This window comes from Carcharodon carcharias, chromosome X (genome assembly GCF_017639515.1).
Source record: "Carcharodon carcharias isolate sCarCar2 chromosome X, sCarCar2.pri, whole genome shotgun sequence".
Lineage (NCBI taxonomy): Eukaryota > Metazoa > Chordata > Chondrichthyes > Lamniformes > Lamnidae > Carcharodon > Carcharodon carcharias.
Genome location: NC_054507.1, coordinates 21,072,677 through 21,096,880, shown reverse-complemented (window position 1 = coordinate 21,096,880; position 24,204 = coordinate 21,072,677). Strand labels below are relative to the sequence as shown.

At 40.6% G+C, this 24,204-nt stretch overlaps 1 protein-coding gene across 12 annotated transcripts; it reads right to left on the bottom strand.

Annotated features, from left to right (window-relative positions):
* Positions 1–1,567: 1,567 nt before the first annotated feature.
* Positions 1,568–22,611, bottom strand: fkbp11 (FKBP prolyl isomerase 11). Of its 12 annotated transcripts, none has more exons than XM_041180420.1 (7): positions 19,610–19,680; positions 7,381–7,430; positions 7,193–7,255; positions 5,242–5,329; positions 4,927–4,960; positions 3,359–3,429; positions 1,569–1,804 (listed from the first exon to the last, which is right to left on the bottom strand). In XM_041180420.1, the coding sequence occupies exons 5-7, from the start codon at positions 4,935–4,937 to the stop codon at positions 1,587–1,589; spliced, it is 300 nt and encodes a 99-aa protein (XP_041036354.1). In that variant the 5' UTR covers positions 4,938–4,960; positions 5,242–5,329; positions 7,193–7,255; positions 7,381–7,430; positions 19,610–19,680; the 3' UTR covers positions 1,569–1,586. The 12 variants fall into 12 exon arrangements, with proteins under 12 accessions (XP_041036355.1, XP_041036354.1, XP_041036352.1 ...); XM_041180418.1 differs by lacking the exon at positions 19,610–19,680 and adding an exon at positions 12,811–12,940; XM_041180419.1 differs by lacking the exon at positions 19,610–19,680 and adding an exon at positions 7,981–8,130.
* Between the last annotated feature and the right edge of the window lie 1,593 nt (positions 22,612–24,204).

Genomic DNA, 24,204 nt, shown 5'->3' with positions numbered 1-24,204 from the left:
CTCCATTTTCAAAAAACATTTGAGCAAGTTCTTTGGGCATTTATTTCTCTTCAAAAGTACCTTACTGACTGTCCTTGTCCTGTGATATTATAGTTAACTAACTTTGTTGGTGGTTCTGCATCTTGATGGCAATTGCTTGAAGCAACCTATTGTTGAGCTGGTTAACCTTCAGTCCAACGTTTCCATGTGATGACAGATGTCACAGTTGAAATAATGAAAATACTTGAAACAAATCTATTCTGCACTACAGGATCCTGTCACCCGTTTCACCACCCCACCCCCCCCACCTCCACTCTCTCCCCCCTCCCCTCCCACAAACCCTTGCCCTCCCCCACCTATTGTGCTGTTAACACAGCTTGAGAGGCGAACACAGGCCTCATTGCATACTGTCACCAGCTTGCCGCTGTAGGTTTGCCGATTTTCGTGACTTTTGCGGTCAAATTGAAGAATGTTACTGCTGAGGAAATGAAATACTTTTCTAGCTTATATTTCAGCATAAACACTCTTGGGCTCCAGTCCAGCAAAATAAAGATCCCTCTCCCCAGCAACTGTGCTTTACTGTAATTTCAAGCAACTCTTGCCAGTCTGAATTTCCATTTCTCACACCAGCTGTCATGTGGCCTCTTGCAAGTAGGACTCACAATTCAGTGCTAATTTGTGCTGAATTATGAGCTGTTTTTATTCCGTATTCACACCCAGTTGAAACTGCTCTAGGCTAACTCCTTGATTCAATTAAATGTTTTGATTTGAACACTGACTGAGTTTAGACATCTAAGCCTTGACAAACGTGGCAAATTCACTTCTCCTTGGAGGCTTTGACCCATGTAAAAGGATGGGAACGTTCTCCATTGAAATAATAAGAGAAATTTGTTAAGTATTTGTACAATAACATCACACGCTTTTTTTTGGTCTCTTGCATTTTGTATAAGCTACACTGGTCAGTTGTGAGTTTCAGAATTGGCTTTAATGCAGCAGCCCACCTCTGCAGATGCAAGATTGCATGGAGATGCACCACTGCAGAGATTTAAAAATTATGGTCAGGTGGTGCAGTGCTCATACACCCCATCTCCCTAACAATTTCTGATCTCTGAAAGCTTCTCAGTATGCTTCTCAGTACGCTTGGCAGTACCACCATAACCTGTTTTCAAAATTAAGATTAGTATTAATATTCTTTATGAAATGCATGTTTTAAAACAACAATCTTATATAATTGAGACCTGGGCAGGGCCAGCATTTGAGTGAGGAATACCCCCTCAGTAACAGCAGAAGTGTAATGAGATACATGGTTTGCTTACTATTATGCTGATTAGCACTGCTGCTTAATGCTCGTATTGCTTCTCTTTCACCTTTGCCCTGCTGTCTGAACATGTAACAATCAATTAAAGCAACACTCTGAGTCTGACCTAAAGCTGAACCTGTGAAGAATTACTTGAAGGCAGTAATGATCAACTGTCTGTAACCAAGTGATTATTCACAGATGCCATTGGTAGAACAGGAGGAAAATCCCATGACACAGAAGAAATCAAACCAATTCTCCCATATTTACAAAATAAAACCACACGAGGTTGAACAGTTTTGGAGAAAATTTATTTATTTTTTGCTTTGCTCTTTTTCTCCTCTTTGAGTTTCCGTTTGGAGGTTTTTGGCACATTTGCTTTTAGGTAGAGGTAGTAGCCTATTAGACACAAAAGTCCAGGGACCAGCAGGAGGCAGGCGATTGGGATCACATTGTCCATCATTTTCTTCCAATATGTCGATTTCACTAAAGTCACCAACTCCGTCTCAAACAACAATACAGAGTCTCCTGAAATACAGAAAACAAACTTTGAAACTCAATATCCAGTCACACTTGAATATTGCAGCATTTAAACCACATGCAGTCATATAAAATACCAGTGGAATATGGAAGAGAAATCCAAAGTGCTACCATCCTCATAAGCCCAGAGTAAAGCTTGTGTAATTTGTTCAGTATTGTGACAATGGGTTGTTGTACTTATCTGGCCCTCCTTTGACCTCCAGTGAAATTCCAACGTCTCCAAGAAGCGTAGCTCTCTTTTTTGAGCTAAACGTTTTCCCTGTCAACAATGTTTAACTGTGTAAAGCAAAACCCAGAGCCCTAGGAGGCTCTTATAGCCCCTGTCCCACATTCTTTGGCAAGACACCCAAAAACACTTGCAGTTTTATAGGTGATCTCAATCTGATTTCCAGCTTCTAAGTTCTGTCTCAATTGCTTCTGTCCAACACCACTGATTGCTCCTTGGAATACTCCTGCCTGGTTCCAAGATATGACATCCTACACCATTGTCCCTTCTCCCCATGTCCTCACTGTGTTGAAAGCAAAACTCTTCTGATAGCCTCCCAGCCTTTTCGGGAACACTTTACCTCCCTCGGCCTACAGGTTTTTAAACCCACTCTTGCTGTCACTTAATCACTTCTTCTTCATTTACCCTTATCCAATATTGAACAGTTTTCAACTTTTTAAACTCTCATCTAACCTTTCACTCTTTTCAACTGTCAGCATGGTTTCAAAAAACCCTAGTTTTCTTGAGTTAAAGATTTAACTATAGACACAATTACGAAGGACCTGAAATAGCAGTAGCTATTCCAAGGACAATTGTAATCATTTATATTAAAGACACTATATTCTTCTTCAGTTCTCTGCTCAAAGTCAGGTCTGATCCACAGCACCATGATCTCCACCACAGGTAGGGCAAGGAGGCAGGTCCCAAACCCACCCAGCCAGAACAGGGATCAAACCGCATGCTACTGGCAGGAATCTCTCCTGCTCTTACCACATGCTACTAGTGTATGTTGGAAGGATTTACAAGTTGATGTTCAACTAGTTTAGTTGTGTAATGAACACATTTTTCTTGACCATCAAGTCCTGAGGTGGGACTTGAACTCAGAGGTTCTAGCTCAGAGGCAGGAATGCTACCCACTGCGCCACAAAACCTCCACTAAAGCCCTTGTATCAATACAGAATTGTTGATTGAGATTGCTGCAGAGTCCTGAAACACCACTAACTTAAAAAAAACATGCTACTTAGATCAATGTTTAAAGTGTGCAGCTGAGATTGGAGCAGGAGATGGTGGGGAAAAGGACCATCAAAATTTGTGGGTTTGTCTGACTCGCTGCAAATCAGGACCGATGTCAGAGTTAAACTCAGTGCAATGAACAAATTTGATCAGTGATGCCTAAGATTGAGGAAAACGAGCAATTGAAAATTATAGGTGCAAATCCAGTTGGCAGAAGATTGACATTCTTGTCCTATTGGCTGAAGGAAACTGTGAGGAACAGGTTTAGAATCTACCTTTTCCCTTTCCCAAAAGGAAAATTTAAAAAATAAAAGAATACGTGCCTGGGATGGAGGGTGGAAACCCACGTTTCCCATATGCAAGGTTAGAGGGAACCGTTAACTTCCTCTTCTCTCTGTAAATAAAAATACTTCTCATCACTCTCTGTAAAAATGAGAGGGAAAAAAATTATCTACTAATCATTGAGTCAACCTCTGAAGCTTAAAAAAATCCTTCCAAAAACAGGGTTTGACTTCTACGTGGAGTATAAAATGTGAACCGCTGGGGTTGGTGTAGGTGGTTGCCATTTTGGAATGTGAAGAAATTTCTGCTTGTTAGTCACCGTACACAATCTGCTCTCTGTGGGCATGTCTTAAACTCCCACACATCATCTTAGCAATATGGCCTGTGTGTTCCGCTTGATCCCATGCACCGACTTATAAGGTGGGTATAACCCTAAACATTTTTCTGAGCTGAAAAATTGAGGCCAACTCCTAATGTCAGTATAGCCCTAAACATGCATTTATTGGCTGAAAAATGAAGGGGGGAGGTTTGACTTATATGCCAAGTACAGGCCTAGACATGCATTTTGGTGCCCAAAAACAGGGGTCATCTTATACGCCGGGTCAACTTATAAACCACGATCTATGGTATATTGATTACTAACGGGCACAAGATTCATAGGTTTTTTTTTATAACCAGTTAGAACACTATGGTTCCATTGGTGAAGTTGACTCATTATTAATCAACATGCCAAGGTCACTGGTTCAATCCCTGGTCTATGCTGAACATGACTCAGCACACTTAGGCTAAGAAGGGGAAAACCAGCCATGGCACATTTCAGTTACTCATCCTGGAAATTGCGTGGACCAGAAATGCTCAGTTAGAGTGCCTGTTGTTAATCACTGTCTAGGTTCACACACAAAGAGGAGGCACTTGACGGTGGCCAATGCCTATGGAACTGAACTCTACCAAGGAGTCAACAGCTTCAGGATAAGAAAGAAACTGCTTACAAATATAAATTAAATAAATTCATCACACAAAGATGCGATGGTTTGGGCCGTTACATACCAAGTATAGGATACATCCTTATGCCAGCTGTTGTTACCAACTGGCTGTCACTTCAGCTGTTTAGAGCCTTTCTATAATATATACTGTATAATTAAACTCATTGATGTGTAATCACTACAACATGCTGCTATGTAGTGTTATAATTAAATTAATTTTTTACATTTTTTGTAGTAGTGGAGTGGGGGGAGGGGGACAAAAGCCAATCAGCCAAGTTTCCTTCTCTTGCTCTTTATCCAGAAATCTCTGCTTAGTGAGTGAACATGTAGGGAGGTTGGGAAAAGACAATCAAGCTTGACTGTAATATCACCCACAGTAAAAGTAAAGATAAACCTATTTCCAGAAACTAACTGTCCAGCATCACATGAAGAATGGGCACTTGAGCGAACAACTGGAGGGTTGGTGGTGCCAATGGGACCACAGCCCAGCAAAAGGACTTGAGAGGACAACAGAGGGGAACAAAATCTTAACCAGACACAGAATATTAGTAATTTCGGAACTTAAAACCAATTAACATTACTGCATTTTACTTCAAATAGTACTAATTACAGTCACATTGACTTACCCAACACACATATTGAGGAGGCCCTGTTCCAAACCTATCAATAGAAACAAAGTCAGATTCAAATTCTTTTTAAACACATTTGCACTAATGGTTTTAGAATTGGAACTATATGAAAATACCTGAATCAAAATGTGGCTCTGGATCTCAATAAAGATTTTTGTATATGGATTGAAGTCAACATTATTACTTTAGCGAGAGTCAAAATTTATAGTACCAAACTAGGGCAAGTAATTGACTCATTCTTGGATCAATCTTTGTAACTGTATGGAGGATGCATTTCTTCAGCAGTTTCATTCCGGAGATTATGTAAAATACCTGGAATAACCTGTTTTTTGCCCAGTTCTACCACCAGAGGATCTCGGATTAAGGAATTATCAAACAAGGTCCCATCTTCCAGTTTACCCTGAGAAACACAGTAAGGGAAGAAAGCACATCAACTCTTTAGTGTTGACATCCATAGCAACTTAGATCTATCATTCAGCCTTACTTCAATTTGTAACCTCTAATATTCAACAGTATCCCACATTCAGTTATCACTCTCTGCCACACTGGGTAACCTCCCAACATTTGAAATAGCCCAACATACCATGATCTCCAACATAGTCCCAATCTAATCTAGTCAGTACTCCAAAATAAATCAATTTTAAGTATTCCCAATAACTCATACTCACCTTTTTTAGAATATTGCCAGTAGTTATCACTGATTTTATACTAGGGTTGATAATAATGGAATTGACAGATGACATTTAAAGTGATATTAAATGTCCAACAAAAGATAAACAGATAAGAAATAACTGACATCCACAAATATCATGCCCTTTTCAAGACCCACATACTTAATGCGGCCAGCAATTCTCAACACCATTGCACAGGGATGTGATTTACATCAACAGTCTGGTGTGGCACAGCTGAGGATAATTGTGTGCATGAATTCCAGGCTCAAGTGAATATTTAAGATTAGTTTCTGCCTATTAACAACCTCAGGACATCCCAAAGCACTTTACAGCCAATTATTATTTGAAGTGCAGTCACTGTTGTAATGTAGTTCAACATCCTATTGGCTTTCTTGTTAACCACCCTTAAACATTTGCCCCCTCCACCACCGACGCACAGTAGCAGCAGTGTGTACCATCTACAAGATGCACTGCAGGAATTTACCAAGGCTCCTTGCCGGCACCTTCCAAACCTGCAATCTCTACCATCCAGAATGACAAGGGCAGCAGATGCATGGGAACACCACCACCTGCAAGTTCCCCTACAATTCACACATCATTCTTACTTGGAAATATATTGCTGTTCCTTCACTGGCGCTGGGTCAAAATCCTTGAACTCCTTTCCTAACAGCACTGTGGGTGCCGATTCACCACCACCTTCTCATGGGAAATTGGGAATAGGCAACAAATAGTGGCCTTGCCAGTGACACTCATCCCAAGAATAAAAAAACTGCACTGGGTGAATATTTTGAACATGGAGTCTAAGTTTCGTAGGTCTCAAACTTCAAGCTTTGCTATTTCTACATCATTTGCTGAGTACACACCTCACTTATTTTTCCATCCTATACGCAATGCTTTGCACTCGTCTATAATTAAATCAAGTTGCCAGCATACTTATTTTTTTTTAACCCAACTCACTGTAATTTCTGAGCTGCCTCCTCTGGTCCACTGCCCTTCCCAGTTTGGTAGCGGTAAATTTGGCCACTTTACATTGAATTTCTGATTCTAGGCCACTTATATAATCCCAGATAGGGACAATTTGGGTGCTGCAAAAGCAGCGATTTAGCTATAGAGCTTCCGAATTCAAAGGCAAAAATACAAAATAAAATTAAAGTGCTAATTTCCTAAACGCAAATGTTAATTTGCTTCCACAAAATATGGATGGAATATTGCATTAGGTGCCTGATTGACACGAGGGTTTACGTGTGTGAGTTTCACATACTGACGTGTCCATTTGTCACTTCCTCTAGTTATCTGGCCACTAGGTGACAAGCTTTCCCTGCTCCGACATCCCCTCAATGTGGCTAAGTGACCATTAGTTTCCAAGTGGAAATGCACCTTCTCCTCATACCTTCCCTGCAAATTGACGAAGGGGTATATCTAGTGGGTTAAGGAACTTTATTGCTGACGTGTTAGTGCAACCACAGCCTCCACACATGCAACAATTCCCATGTTTCTTATTTCAAATACTGTACAAATCTCACAACACTTCGAATTTACTGTTTACACGAACATTTGTTTAAAAGAAAAGGAAACTTTGCGGCGTTTCTTACAGTGTAGTGGATGTGAAGAGTGTCTCCAACTGTCGACAGCTCGGGACAACTTTCTGGTTTCAGCTGGGAAAAAACACTTGGAAATCAGAATAAATACAAGCAGGCGCTGTGCTTCTTTATAGTTGTCAAATTTTAATGTGAAAGTGAAAGGCTTCCAGGAAAGATGCTGTTAAAAGAAATCTTCTCACCAAGACTTCCACTTTAAGTTCTTGTCCTTTTTCATCCTGGCTGGAGATTCCTTTCAATGAGACAAGAATCAGCGAAAGGAGCACAGCTCTACTCATTCTGACCAGCAGACCGATTGAGTGAGTGAACAGTCAACACACACCTGGATCACAACCTAATCCTTCCACGGCGTTGGAGACAAATTTTAGTCCTCCACTATCCCGGCAGTCTTTGCCCCCCCCCCCCCCCCCCCCCCCCTTTGAACAGTAAGCACCGCCCAGCTCCACTGGTGAATATTAATTTCCCTACACTTCAGGTACTACAAACAGCTGCAATTTCTAACGAAGAAACTTACTATTCGTTCTCCTATTGGTCTAACGTATTTCTACACCCGTAGTGCCAGCTATGACTCAACTGGTCAGAAAGTTGTGGGTTCAAATGCTGCTTCTGAGCACAACGCTGAGACTCCATCGCGTAAGGAGTGCTACACTATCGCAGGTGCCGGCGTTCCAACGAGACTTTTAAACCGAAACCCTACCTGCCTTCTCAAGGACGTACTATTTGACCTCCTGTTTGTTTAAACATTTGTTTAAAAGAAAAGGAAACTTTGCGGCGTTTCTTACAGTGTAGTGGATGTGAAGAGTGTCTCCAACTGTCGACAGCTCGGAACAACTTTCTGGTTTCAGCTGTTTTTTTTAAGAAAAGGAAAAAAACACTTGGAAAAATAAATACACAGAATAAATTATGGCTGATCTGATAATCCTCAACTCCACTTTCATGCCTTTTCCCCATAACCCTTGATTCCCTTACTGATTAAAAATCTGTCTATCTCAGCCTTGAATATACCTAATGACCCAGCCTTTACAGCCCTCTGTGGTAAAGAATTGCACAGACTAACTACCCTCTGAGAGAAGAAATTCCTCCTCATCTGTCTTAAATGGGCATAGCGCTTCCTGTTGGGCAGGCCACTTAATTGGCCCACCCACTCAATCAGAAAGCAGAAACAGTAGCACTATTTGAAGAGCAGGGGGATTATCCCCAATGTCCTAATCAATATTTACCCCTCAACCAACATCACTAAAAACAGATGATCTAGTCATTATCACATTGCTGTTTGTGGGAGCTTACTGTGCACAAATTGGCACCCTATTTCCCACATTATAACATTTCAAGACTTCTTTGCCTGAAATCAGAGTCCTCTGGTTTTTGCCAGTGGAAACATTTTCTCCTTACTCTTATAAAAATCCATTACTCTCTGAACCCCTTTGGTCCTCAAAACAGCACATGATATTGTTAAGATCCCCATAAAGATAGATAACTTTTTAAGAGTTTTGAATTCCCAGTGACCGACTCAAAGAATCACACAAGATTTCACATTTAAGCCTTTTACTGCACAAACTAAACATTAGTGGACAACTAATAAACTAAACCACAGAACATATGCCCCCCTTTACTTCCTAACACAAGCAAAATCCCCATGCCACGTTTATACATTACAATGCACTCTCTGCAGATTTTTAGAGTTACTCCCATCTTCTAAAAGACTCGCTTCTCCCTGTTTTGCTGAGTCATAACATCTAGTGTCCATCAAAAGTCGTTTTCCTCAGTCTTGAGAATCCCCAAGCCAACTTCCAGCAGTATGACCCACTCCAGTGACTACTTCTCTTGGCCATGCCAGGACGAATCTTCCAGGGTCCTTAAATCTCCATAGATTCCATCTTCTTGACCAGAGAATGAGCTCCCACCAGTATCCTGCCTGGTGGTTAACAAAACAAGTATTTTCCTCTGCTGTTCACCACAGCTGCTGTTTTCCATTCACTCTGTCCAGAGTCTCTGAGCCAGCAAGTCTGGCAGCAGTAAGGTCTACTGCTTTTTCTGTTGTCTCCAGGTGTTAAAAAAATTGGCACCTTGCTTTCAATAGGGCTTGACCCTAGTCCCCATGGCAATCAGGTTCACATGCTCCTCTCCACTATTACATTTTACCTTGAATTAAAGGAGAGCTTAAAACATAGCCATTTTATAAAACCTCACATTTGTAACAATATTCTCAATGTGGCCTCACCATAAAGTGTTAAAGTGAGGTGCTTTAGAATTTAATCAAATGCCCTTGAAATGAATTCTCATGTTTGAGTAGCGTTAACAGTAGCTTTGTGCTGTTACCACTTAATGCAAGTTGTTATTGTTGCTAAGTTGCTATGAGTCAGGGACTACTGTGATCTATGGGATAAAAACAAAAAGTGCTGGAAAAACAGCAGGTCTGGCAGCATCTGTGGAGAGAGAAACAGAGTTACCGTTTTGAGTCTAATATGACTTTTCTTTGGAACTGTGATCTCTGGGACCTTGTTCACTTGCCTTCAGGTCCCATAGCTTTTAAGACCATAAGATGTAGGAGCAGAAGTAGGCCATTCAGCCCATCGAGTCTGCTCCACCTTTCAATGAGATCATGGCTGATCTGATAATCCTCAATTCCACTTTCATGCCTTTGCCCCATAACCCTTGATTCCCTTACTGATTAAAAATGTCTCTCTCAGCCTTGAATATACTTAATGACCCAGCCTCTACAGCCCTCTGCGGTAAAGAATTCCACAGATTAACTACCCTCTGAGAGAAGAAATTCCTCAACTCGGTCTTCAATGGACATAGCGCTTCCTGTCAGGCAAGCCTTAATTGGCCCACCCACTCAAAATGGCGGCGGGCCCCGTTTTGGCGGCGTTCAGCTGCCCGCCTGCCGCTGAGCCGTTGGGGCCCACCCATCAAGGTAAGAATTCTGGCCTATATTCCAAATGCCAAGTTTTTGCCCACTCACTTAACCTGTCTATATCCCTCTGTAGACTGTGTCATCCTCATCACTTGCCTTCCCACCTATTTTTGTGTCATCCGCAAACTTGGCCATAGTACATTCATTTCCCTCATCCAAGTCACTAACATATATTGTAAATAACTGTGGCTCCAGCACTGATCCCTGTGGCACTCCACTAGTTACAGGTTGCCATCCTGAAAATGCCCCTCTTATCCCAACTTTATCTTCTATTGGTTAACCAATCCTCTATCCATGCTAATACACTACTCCCAACACCATGGACTCTTATCTTATTAAGTAGCCTTATGTGCGGTACCTTATCAAATGCCTTTTGGAAATCTAAATATATTACATCTACTGGTTCCCTATTATCTATCCTGCCTGTTACCTCCTCAAAGAATTCTAATAAATTTGTCAGGCACGATTTCCCCTTCATGAAGCCATGCTGACTCTGCTTGATTATATTATGCATTTCTAAATGCTCTGCTATTATATCCTTTATAATAGACATTTTCCCAATGACAGATGTTAAGCTAACTGGCTTATAGTTGCCTGTTTTTTTGTCTCCCTCCCTTTTTGGATAAGGGTGTTACATTGGCAGTTTTCCAATCATCAGATCCAGGGGACTTATCGGCCTTTATCCCCATTAGATTCTCTAGTACTTTTCTCTAGTGATAGTTATTGTATTTATTTCTTCCCACCCACTGCATTTTGCCCCTTGATTATTTCGTATTGTCTTCTACCTTGAATACTGATGCCAAGTATTTATTCAACTCCTCTGCCATTTCCTGGCTTTCCATTATTATGTCCCCAGCCTCATTCTCTAAGAGGCCTATGTTCACTTTGGCCTCTCTTCCTTTTTATATATTTAAAGAAGCTGTTACTGAGTGTTTTTCTATTACTTGCTAGTTTACCCTCAAAGTTTATTTTCTCCCTCTTTATTTTTTTGGTCACCTTCTGTTGGTTTTTAAAACTTTCCCAATCCTCTGGCTTAGAACTAATTTTTGCCACAAGGTATGTTTTTCTTTCAATGTGACACACTCCTTAACTTTCTTGGTTAACCACGGTTGGTTTATCCCCCTTACTAGAATCCTTCTTCCGCACCGGGATATATCTTTGTTGGGAGTCATGAGCTATTTTCTTAAACGTCCACCATTGTTCATCAACTGTCTTTTCTGCTAAACTCCTTTCCCAGTCCACTCCAGCCAACTCCTTTATAATTACCCTTATTTAAGTTTAGCACAGTTGTTTCTGACCCAAGTTTCTCACTCTCAAACTGAATGCTAAATTCTACCATGTTATGGTCACTGTTGCCTAGGAGATCTTTTACTCAGCTCATTTATTAAACCTGCCTCATTACACATTCCCAGATCTAAAATAGCCTGATCCCTGGTTGGATCCACAACATGTTGGTCTAGGAAACTGTCCTGAATACACTATGAATTCTTGCTCGTGGCTACCTCTGCCAATTTGATTTTCTCAATCTACAAGATTAAAGTCACCCATAATTAATATACTGCCTTTTTACATGCCCTTATTGTGCCCTGATTTATAGCTACTGTTATAGCTTATAGACTACTTCCACTAGTGTCTTCTTTCCCTTGTTATTTCCTAACTCCACCCATATGAACTCTACATCTTCCAATCCAAGATAATTTCTTGCTATTGTACTTATTCCATCTCGTACTAACAAGACTACCCCACCGCCCTTTCCTTCCTGCCTATCCTTTCGAAAAGTCACATACCCGTGAATATTTAGTTCCCAGCTTTGATCTTCTTGTAAATATGTCCCTGTAATGGCTATAAGATCATATCCATTAAGCTCTATTAGTGCCATTAATTCATTTATTTTGTTCCAAATACTACATGCATTTAAGTAAAGAGCCATTAATTTTGCCTTTTTACTATTTCCCCTCGCTCCCCTCCCTTTGGCTCTATTTGCTGCTGTTTTTTTCTTGAATTGGCCCGAGTTTTCTTTGCTTCTCTCAGGAGTTAGTGTGATAGCGTGGACAAGATGTGGGTGAGTAGTGTGCAGAGTTGCACTGACAACTGGATTAAGCAAGCTTGATGGCCATCACTTATAGACTCTGCAGTCTGTGGGGAGAGAAGAGATTTTCACCTCAGCAGTCTAGAGTGAATCAGAGTTAGGTGCCCAGGTTAAAAGAACAGTATTGTAAGCCATTGCGGCAGTCAGGCCCTGATCTAACTTTGTAATCTAATCTGATGTAGCTGTTTGATTTGTATTCCAGAATTAGTTCATAACAATGTTGCGCTGACCAATACAATACATAGAAGGGTCACATAGACTCAAACTCTGTTCCCCTCTCCACAGACACTGTCAGACCTGCTGAGTTTTTCAAGCATTTTCTGTTTTTATTTCAGATTTCCAGCATTCGCAGTATTCTGCTTTCATATTACAATACACAGAATCTCAGGGTGCACACACAGTACTGGAATTTTTTGTTTTATAAAGAAGCTATTTGTAAGTTATAAACTCAACTTTTACTCAACAAAAACTTGCTGCCTCAAGCTGTAAGAGACCAGAAGCTACTGAATAGCAGAGACCTAAGCAATAGGAGTGCAGAAATGCACCATTGTAACCCTCAAATGGACAGGTTGCTTTCGCAGTCACCAATGCTGCAAAGTTACTTACCTGGCAAGTTACTGAGTAGAATTTTCCAAATTGATCCTGATGGCGTTACACTCAAAATTTAAGAGTAACTTCTTAAATGCACTCCAAATGATGTGATATAGTCGTGGCTCATTGTAGCCTCGAAATTACTCTGTAGGTCATACAAGCAGGCAAATGCTTTAGATGGTCAGCTGACATTCATTAGCTATTTTAACTGAAGTCTTGGCACATTTAAAACGAATGGGTTAATGCCTCATTAAAATAAGAGATTGAAGAACGTTATAAAAATCTGGTACACCATTCATCCATTTATATCATCAGATTTGAAATCTGTTTACATTTCCAATTGGCTCAAGCGCATGTCTACTGCATGGAGTCACAGCTAGTGCATGTACATTTTTTTGCCACATTTATTTTTTGGCCCTCTATAAAGATTTTAGGTCTCTCCTTTCTGAGGTTCCTTCCAGTCATGCTATAAACTAATCTTCTAGATAGGGGAGTGCAGGCCTGGACTGGTGATATTCTAGAGCTGGCCATTAAAAAACCGTGCACAAAAAATACACTTTAGACCCCTCTGCACAACCAGCCCCAGGGTGCCTCCTCTTAATGCTGTGGTCAAGGCCTATACTCCCTGGGGAACTCCTTGTGAAGCCAGATGCAGTAAACTAAAGTTTTAGTAAGTAATAAATGGAAAGATACTTCCACAAAGCTGATGTGAAAGGGCTGACCTCATTTTCTTTTCATGAAATTTAAATTTGATTTAAAAGAAAAAAAATCATTGATTTGCTTCCCGCTCAGCTTTAACCTCATGTTGAAATCAGCCTTGTTAAGTATCCCAAACTAGAATTCTACCTCCAGTTTAATCATTTTTTAAAAAGCACATAAAGGAAAATGTGCTGATACTGGAGGCACTTTCTTTCCCACTCAGTGTGAGGGCAGCAATGCAAGACAGAGCAGGAGGTTTTATCATTCACAGAGTGAAAAGCAGAAACTAATCCAGGATTAATGTCAGAGGTACAGAGAGAGGAAATGTCCCAGGAGGATTTAGGATGTTCAAAACTAATTTAAGATGGTCAAAAGAACTGTTTAAAAATTCAATTAAAATTGTACATTCTTGAACAGGACATACAAAAGGGGAAAAAGCATTCTCCTGTCCAGATACCTTGATGGGAAAGTTAACGTACCAGAGGGATGGGCTTCAATGGGCACTCCTCATCCTTGACTTTTCTAATGTTCTCAACTGGACTGTTCATTTTAATTGGAAAGAAAAAAAGTCATGTACAATTTTCATTGTTTTTCACCTGTTTGTCCCAGGTAAAATACTTTAGTAACTTCTCTGCACTGCAATCTGATCGATATTAGAGCCCATTGTGTATATTTCTTGGCCTTTTGCCAAACCTTTGCAATGTTTGGAAGGTTCTTGTGAAGTACAGATCAGGCAAACAATTCATTTGCAATCTTTGAGGAAAAATAAGTGGAAGTATAATTCTGAATGGGTGTAATATTAATGAGATATCAGATGATGAGTGTGATTTATTGATTTGCTTTCTCAGACAGTCTGCTCTTGCTGGAATTTCAAGTGCCTCAGTGACACATAATTTCACAAAGTGTAAACTTGTTGAAGCATTAGCAATGCGCAATAGCAGAAGATGATCACGCAGCCAGGCAAAGGAGTTTAGTAGGGGCTTTGTTACTGGCATCAAGTTAAACCAATTTTGAATGACTAAAATGTTCTGATCGCCATCTGGAATCATATCAAACCTCATGCTGGAATTTCTCAGAATTGAATTGGAGGGTGCTGTCTTTCGAGATCACTAATGATTGGCCATGTTTAACTCATCCTTCAAGCTGACCCCTTTTTTAGGCAGAGTGATACAGCAAATCCCCCTCAAATATGACATGCCAGTAAGTATAATTGACTGAGATTGACCTGCACAATATTGTATTATTCAATCATTCATTGGAGAGATTCCACCGAGGGAGGTAAATTACATAGTATTTACAGCACAATCAGCCCAACTGGTCCATGCCAGTGTTTATGCTCCAAAACAGCAACCTCCCACCCCTCTTCATCCCACCCTATAAACATATCCTTCTATTACTTTCTCCCTCATGTATGTATCTAGCTTCCCCCTTAAATAAAACTTCCTGTTAAGTTATCAAACAAAAGATGTTGACTGAATATACAAGGCCACTTGTCAGTTTATAGCACCATTCATGTTTCAATAGGCTGCCAGTTAAGTGAGAGACATTGTGTTATCCATCTCAACTATTTCTGAGTTAGCAAATAAAATCCTGCCAGACAGTAACATGCCAAGAGGTGGCGACATTCCACCACAAGGATAGCAACAGTTCTTAATCTGCCACCCTCAGTGCCTGGTGATACTCACTCTCTGTAAAATAAACTTGGATCATTTACAACAAAAACAATACCAGAAAATGAATGTACCCAGTATTCTACTCTAACATTACTGTCACTACTGTACCCCATTTTGACAAATTCATTTAAAGTTGGAGTTTAAATGTTAGAATTGTGAACTTTCATTCTAGAAATGAATCTCCCATTCTAACATTACTACTTGAAAGCCTTGAATCTGATGTGATTTTTTTTTATGCTTCCACTTTTCCAGAAGTAATAATCACTTTTTGGAAACTTGTATATTTCCTTGTTCTTTGGAGGATCAAGACCAGTGTTTCCTCTTAAGCTGTGCAGCCGCACAGCAACTCTAAAGCTCCCATACACTTAAATGATTAGGCTGTGCACAACAAAAGGAAAGAAGGGAATGTTGTTCAGGACCCAGGTAATTTGGGGTCATAACACTTTCCATAGTGAATGCAGGTGGATAAATAAATTTGTCTCCATCGTTTAAGTTAAGTCTCCATTAAGTCTCTTATGGGTGAGGGCAGAGGGAGCAATGTTTTAGCCAGTCTATCTGATGGGCACTCTGTCCCATCTAGTGACAAATCACCCAGTCCAGCCTCCTAGACAGACACAGTCTCCTGGCATCACCTGAGACTGAAGGAAGCAGCATGTGATTTTAAAGTTTCCATTTTTATTTCGAGTACTATTAGAGTTGTAGAATAATGATCACTAAATACAAGAATAAACCTCAAGTTTATTTCAGTCTTTTCTTTTGACCATGACTTTGTGTTAAAAGGATTTTGCTTAAATAATTATGCCCAAATATAGGACTTTTATGAAAAGAGGTTTCCAAGAATGGTTCCAGGGATGAGAAATTTCAGTTATGGAGAATAAATTGGAGAGGTTGGGAGTGTTCTCCTTGGAGAGGAGAGATTTGATAGAGGTGTTCAAAATCATGAGGGAGCTGGACAGAGTAGGTAGGGAGAAACTGTTCCCGCTCATAGAAGGATTGAGAACGAAAGGACACAGATTTAAAAACATTTGCTTCTTTTGCAAATCACATGAGAAAAAAAACTTTTACACACAGCGAGTGGTTTGAATCTAGACTGTATTAGCTGGAAGTGTGGTGGAGGCAGGTTCAATTGAGGTATTCAAGAGGGCATTGGATGATTATTTGAATAGAAACAAAGTGCAAGGATACGGGGAAAAGGCAGGAGAATGGCACTAAGTCTTGATGCTCATTTAGACAGCTGGTACAGGCACGATGGGCTGTAACAATTCCGTGATTATTCAGAAACTTTCTCCAAACTTCAATAATGGTAACAGTACTCCCAGAACTTACCTGGGACCTAGGAATTTCTTGATGAAAATAGACCAAAATCCACCTAGGTCACCTTCTGTTATCCTGGTGGTTGTACAATGCAACTATTCTTTTTTCCTGATTGCTTTGAGTTCTCTCTCAAACTCCGGTAGATAAAAGAAATGCAGCTGCCATAATCATTTAGAAAAATGACAAAACATAATCACAATGAAACAGTACCAAATTCCAAAATAAGGTGCTTTCTTTGACACACACACCACAGAAAAATGGTCAGCAAAACCCAACCCAGTAATTCAAACTCCCACACAGGAGTCATCAGCAGCAGCTGTCCCTTGATTTGCAGATGATGTCTACTCAGGGTCATGAGTTTCTGCCATGGATCTTCATGTGACTAAAGAGAGTGATTTTCAACCCACAGATCTTTGGGCATATGGGGCCATTTGAGAGTTGAGAAAGCAGGACCTGGCAGGGGAGACACTTTTCAGGCATCTGGACATTGTGGCCAGTCCACTGAAGTTGATTTTGCAGGAGTGAGTTTTGTCTGAATGATTGTGGAGCTGGCTTCAAGAAGGACACTAGCATTTGTTCGATGATACTCCCATTGAATCCGGAGATGTGGTGGAGGCCTTGCTGGTGGAATTTCCCTGGTAGAAGCCTGCGAGGGAGTGTGTTTAAAGTGGGGACCTTGGGCCATGCCATCATTGCCCATACGATCTTGACAGGATGGTGGCCAGATTTCAGTAGCGTGGCAAACCGCAATGACTGGGACAATCTTGCCGCTGCAGCTGGTGAGGCAGAGTCTTCCTTCGCCTGTTCTGCCATTGAGGGCTTTTTGGACCGCACTTTGTCTGGCACCTCCCCCTGACCTTGCTGCTATGGCTGGCCCTATCAGGAGCAAGGAACTCCTGATGGCATTGCTCAAAGGACCATCAGAACACACAAGCCTCTCCACCATATCAGGGTGACGATCCATGGAGAAGGGCTCTGAGAGAAATCCTGCTTTTAATGATTTGTGGCTCTGTACCCCTAGATCTCTTTGTTCCCACACTCCACTTAAACTTTTATTTTCCAAAAAGTGTGGCCTCCTTAGTCCTTCCTACCAGATGCCTCGCACTTATCTATACTGAAATCCATTTGCACACCCATTCTGCAAGTTTATTAATGTCTTATTTATTTGCAATCTTTTTCAATAATAACTATTCCAACAATTACAAGAACTTGCATTTATATAGTGCTTCCAACATTGTAATACAACCCAATAACCCCCATTTGGTGTCATCTGCAAAGTTTGAAATTGTACTTCTGATTCCAGAGTCCAAATTATTTAAGTAAATCCTGAACAACAATGGTCCTAGTGCTCATCCTTGTGCTATATTAAAATCTGATGGCATATTTCAAACAGCAGTCAGGAAGTGGTCTCTTGACTGACATTCCTTTCTCAGCCACAAGTGATTCACCTCCCTGGTGTCTGAGATCTCTTGCTGTTGGCAAAATGGCTGCTGTGCTTGCTTCACAATAGTAACTGCACTCCAAATTACCTCACTATATATGAAGGGCTTAGAGACACTGGGGGAAGTGATAAGATCTTATATAAATACTTCCCTTTTCTTCCTCTATAAATAATGCCATGGTAGCTAGTTTACAAAATAAATACGAAGCACCCTTCCCCACCCTGCCCGATAAACCTTTTGTCAGAGATGCCTCTAAATAAACATTTAGGAATGTGAATCTCCACTTTTGGAATGACAAAGCGAAATAAGTTGAAGATTGAACAAACTTTCAGGGCTCACTGCGTCATTAGTGGTAAACTCAAATCATTTCTGCTGAATGAGAAGCAAGCTCCATTTTAAATCAATAAAGACATTTTAACAACATCTGAATACACGAGATCTTCATTTTACTGGAAATGTCTCGGGGAAAGTCAGAGAGGTGTTGGCGAGCTCTGCATCTATGGCAACAAGAGGAATCTGGACAATTCTTCACAGGGACTGCTGCTGTCTATTATGCCAGCCTTCAGTCTTTTGTGCACTTCTTCCTCGATTAAAAAAAATGCAGTGTTTCCCCACTCTCCCCGCTTACATACCGCTGTCAGTTGCTGTGCATTTGAAAAGACAGAATGGCTGAATCCTCTTGTGATTTAATGTGATTACTGCCTGGGTCAACACTGTTGTGACATGTGATGTGGAGAGGTTGCACAGGGAACAATGTGAACAGGCTGAAAGTGAGAGAGAGACAGACAGATGAGTGATGACTCCCCTGAATAGGCCAGAGATGGGAATGGCTCCCAAAACCCCTGCTCACTCTCTCTCTGCTTGTACCAGGGAGGGATGGACACGAGCACCATTGGGACCCAACAGCTGATCAAGGAGACTCTCGGTGTGGCAGAGCGCTTTTCTAACACTTCTGTCACTCATCTGCAAAATGAGCCGGATTAGCAGAGAATGGGATTACTGGTGACGAGAACCCAAAAAGAGGTTTCCGGTTTATTCAGCCCTGCTCCTCAAGGCTAGCTTTATCTAAGCCCCCCAAGTCATGCTGTGCTAAAGTGCATACAGCATAGCGAGAACCAGCCGTGCAAACTAAAGCAGTAATCCCCACTCCTTGGAATTAAACAGTTAGATAAATGACTCAACCCCAGTGAAGTCCAGACAATTCCATCACTTCCCACTGTTGGGTGCTGATGAGCTATTCAGGGAAACCCGGTGGTAGAATCAGCTCAAGAAACATGAATAATGTAGAAAGAGAAAAGTGGGTGACCATCTGCATGGGCAGCAGTGAGAGGCAGGAATTGGTGGAATCACAAATGCAAAAAATGCCCAATGGATACACAGTGCTGGACAACTGTGAAGTGGGGAGTGACCATTAACTGAAAGGAGGGTAGTTATGAACACCCAAGGGCGGAGGGCACGTGGGCCACAGGACTAGGAGAATGGTAGTAGTGAGAAACTATAAGCAGAGCACTAAACAAACAAAAAGCCTTTTTTTTGGCAAAGGTGACAGAGATCCAAAGGGTAGCTGTGTCCCTGATGCCAAAGTAAAGGGTGTCATGGGCAGAAATATTTCTGGGAAGCCAGGAAGAGTAGTAAGATAGCCCCAGTGAGAAAGCAGAACCACCTCTAACTCTGTGGCTCATTTACCTGTTTGTTGGCAAAGACGAGTAGAACAGCATCTCGCAATTCATCCTCTGCAAGCATTCGCATCAGTTCCTCACGTGCTTCAGTCACACGCTCTCTATCATTACTGTCAACGACAAATATCAACCCTAAAGAAAAAAAAAAGGAAGTGAACTACAGACAGTTAATATTTCTCCCACTCTCATCCTCTTCTTCACACCAATTTCCTTGCCAAGGGCAGGAATTAAATTTCTTTCAAGCCTCTCTCCATTGTACATAATAAATTAGCCACCAGGAGGCCATTAGTTAAGACACACAGCTCTTTCTATTCAACCCAAAAATAAAAAGGGATGAAGAACTTACCATGTAGGGAACTGCCTTCCCAAGCCCATCAGTTACCATGCCAATGAGTGACATTAGTACCAAATCACTCTGCCACCAAACACTTCATTTGGTGCATGCAGAAGCATCAGTAAGCAGCTTTAGACACCTTTCTATTGACATGTAATCAATTCTACACTCTCAGTTGAACATTCCACATCCAGTGTCTTATGAAACAAATGTGTGGGGCAGGGGGAGGGGGAGGTGGAAATCAGAAAGAGAAGGGAGGACAGAATGTACAAAATACTCTTTGTTCCTATTTGGCTACAAGCCTCAATTGTCTGATTGGAATTATTTTATTGCTGCAATTGGTTAGTTTAAAATAAATGGGTTAATGTTGGCATTGAAAGAATGCTGATGGTAAAATCCAGGTTTCAGTGTCCAACTCACAATGCTTACTTTTACATTCATTATCCATCTCAAAAGGCATCAGGGGCCAGAAATCAATCCAACAGATGAGCGGTTTTATGGAGTCACTCATTGACAGACTCACTAAGCGTGTCCCTGCTGACAACCCATCCTTCTCTTCGCCCCCTCCAATAAAGAGGGAAGCCACTAAAACTATAAAGTGGCTAGGATTTTCACGACGGGAATTGTGCTAAGAGTTTTGTGAAATTTCTGCTCCTGAAGGTGGAGAATGTTAGTACAGGAGAATTGAATACTTTCCATACCAGACATCCAAGGGGCTATAATAAACCCATCTACTTTGCTCCAACAATTCCTACATTACAACACTTCAAAAGGTACTTCATTGGCTGTGAAGTGTTTTGGAACATCCTGAGGTCATGAAAGTCACTACATAAATGAAAGTCTTTTTTTCAAATTCTTTCCATGACGAAGACCATTTATTTCCACTGCTGCAACATTGCTCACCTCTACCAATTCAGCCAAACTGCCTCCAAAAGCCACATTCCTGCTTTTGTCACCTCCTGACTCAATTACTCCAAACCTGTTTGCTGGACTCTCACCCTCTACAAAGCCTAACTTGTTGAAAACTGTGCTGAACATATCCTGTCCCACTTGAACATATATTGGCTCCTTCTCTTCATTAAGTTTCTCCATGTACATGTCCCACTACCAGCTCTATACCCCTTAGCTTGCTGTGGCAGAACTTTCAGAAAACTTAGTCCCTAATCTCTAAAATTCTCTCTAAAATCGCTCCACAACTCACTTTTGGCCTTCAAAGAGTATCAAAACCCATCTCCTTGACCAGACTTTTGGTTAGTTCTTCTAACCTCTCCTTTACTGGCTCGCCACTTGTTTTTCCGACATATTTCTTTGAAGTGCTGTGGAATTTTCTTATTGTCAAAGTTGCTGATCTTTTGTGTTCTCTTCAGCTGCAGCATATGAAGAGCTGCAGGACCTGATTGCCTTTCAAGTGACACTGACCCGCAGCACATCACAAACCACAAGCAACTCTCCCCACAGCAACAAGGAACACAAACATGTCAACATTCTTAAAATGCAAGTTACAGAAAATAAATTATTTGTGACAGTTCAAGTAGCACAAATACACCTGAGATACATGAGCTATGGTATCTAGTGTGTGTTGATTAAAGCTTTTCCAAACATGCGTTCCTTACGTGTCCATTAGGTGGGAAGAATTGACATCCATTTATTTGAAGGGCAGCTCCCCTTAACCTGATCTTAATCTGCAGTGCTTCGGAAACAGGGCAGAAGAAAGGAGCAGGTAAAAAAATTCAGCTTTTTACAAATAAAAGCAATGCCACACTACTTAAATAGCTGGTTTCCTGTCTATTAGAAGGTGACCATTTGGCCCATTGTGCCTGTGATAGCTCTTTGAAAGAGATTTCTAGTACAGTCCCTATTGCACACTGGCAAAAGCTTCCTTTACAGGAAGGCAACAAGTAAATTATAATAAACAGACATTTAAAAAAGAATCTCTCAGGATCTATTCAGTTCATTTTCTTAGATGCACACAAATGAATTTAACTACAGAATGAGTTCCCTTCCAGTTTCTTATTGCAGGTGTTTTCTCACTGAATGATCTTGCTCAAATATGCTGCAGTCAATTATGAATGAACTATTCAGAACTGCATTCTCTCCAAATAACAAACTGCTCTCAATTTAACAGTACATCACAGTCACTGTGCCTGGTGGTGACATTCAGTATGCACTCCACAAGAAAACAAACCTCAAGACATTGTAACACTTGTTCAGAAGAGATAACTAGCTTCAGTTTACACACAGCCAAAATCACAATGTTTAAACTGAAGTGTAGTAAGTTACAGATAGTAAAAAGAACCTAATAGTCATGGTCAATGATCAGATAGCCTCAAATTCCTTTACACACGTAATGATGTGGTCTGCAAATAGCACACTGATAGGCAGAGACCAGTTAAAATAATATTTAAAATAATAAAGCAGCAAATTCTCCACCACGAAAACAACGAGGAGACAGATGACTGCTCCCTCCATGTACAGACATGTTAATATTGGCTATCTGTTAGAGATGCAAATCTTTCTGGATTTTGGTTCGACTCTTACCAACTTAATCCACAGCAGGATAAGCCAGACAGCAGACATCAGTACAATAGTGGCTCCAGTCTGAAAATAGATTGATGAGCTTTTAGATCTCAGAAATCACAGGCTAGAATTCCCGCTTTGGGCTCAAATATTGATCTGGATGCAAAATGTGCCCATTTGGAGAAGTGTTTTCTCCCCTTGAGTTTGCACTCAAACTTATTTGCATATCGAATGTAAAATCTGCCACGAATAGGCACAATTGGGGAGCGTTTTAAAACTTAACTCCAAAAATAAATTGCATTTGAATTTTAAAAAAAATATTTGTGTGTTTATTTGTAGAGTCTTGTTGATACAGCTGAAAATGGATTTATCACAAAAAAGTTATTAATCACAGAGTCAATCCGCCACCTGTGAATAACCCAATTTTAAATGATTTGCAAATGACCTTTAAAAATACACAGAATCAGTTACTAGTTATATTGGATACAGTAGTCACATTCTTAATAAACTAAAAACATACATGCAAAAGCTTTTAAAACGTGCCTATTAGAGTCTCTCCTTCTAAATCAAAGCTTAATTTTTGGCACCTCCTTGGTGACCTGCAAATGAGTGCAGTTAGCAGAAACTCACAACGGTGATTAATTCATCCTGGGGATGTAGTCAGTTTGGTCAGTGAGGTCAGCCCCTAGTGTGATGATTTTTAAACTAGTGCAAAAGGTTAAGGAAACAGAATGTAATTTGCACTTAAAATTCCACAATTCTCTTGCGCTGATTTTGTTGATTTTGGATGAATTGCACAGGGAAAATAAAAAGTGCACTCAAGGGGAAACGCCAGGCCCACATCTCTAGGGATCAATTCTATTAACATTTTTGGAATTGAGCAATACAGAACATCACAATGTAGTGAGACAGTTTTAATCACACCTTGTCACAATTGCATTTTGCATCTCTGCACAGGTCCTTTGAACTGGATCACTAGAATCAACACTTCAAATATCATTCAAGAAAATTAGCAAGCGATTAAAAGGATATTCAACCTAAATGACGACCCACAATTTTTAACAAAGCTTATGTTTGCTTTTTAAAATCGCTGAAAAAAGACATATGCTGTCAAAGCTTTTCGTCTTGCACTCACCAGGACAATTCCCAAGAATACCAAATTGTAAAGGGAACAACAATTTATACTGCATGAGAAGAAAGTGCTGATTGGTTGGAAAGTGGACTCTGGTTGGTAGAGGCGTTGCCATGGCCAATGCACGAGTTAACTGAGAATTGACAGTTAGCTACCAAGCTTTGTTTAAATTCAAACCAGGCAGGTTAACTCTGATCAGTCAAGGCATTGCCCTGTGGAATGAACCAGGGAATGGCTGTCGTCTATCTTGTTTAGTTGGTGCATCTGGGGAACTTCTATGATGCAGTCCAATAGACACATTTTATTGTAATTCCATCAACGATATTATTTCTGAAAAAAAGTATGGAAATGAGATTTTTAAAAAAAAATCTGCTCTGACATCCTAATTTAACACGAAAACCAAACGGAGAGCATTGCATCCATGATATCATGCTTTCCTGACATCATGTATGTGTTGTGCAAGTGGCCTAAACCTGGCTTTAGCAGGAAATCTTGAAGGTCAGCGTTGCTGTTATATGGATTGCTTCATTCAAAGAAAACACAATTGTTTTAACTTGGTTTTATTGCAAGAGTACAGGAACTTTCTTTTCATTTGACTTTGCTGGTCAGGGCAGACAAT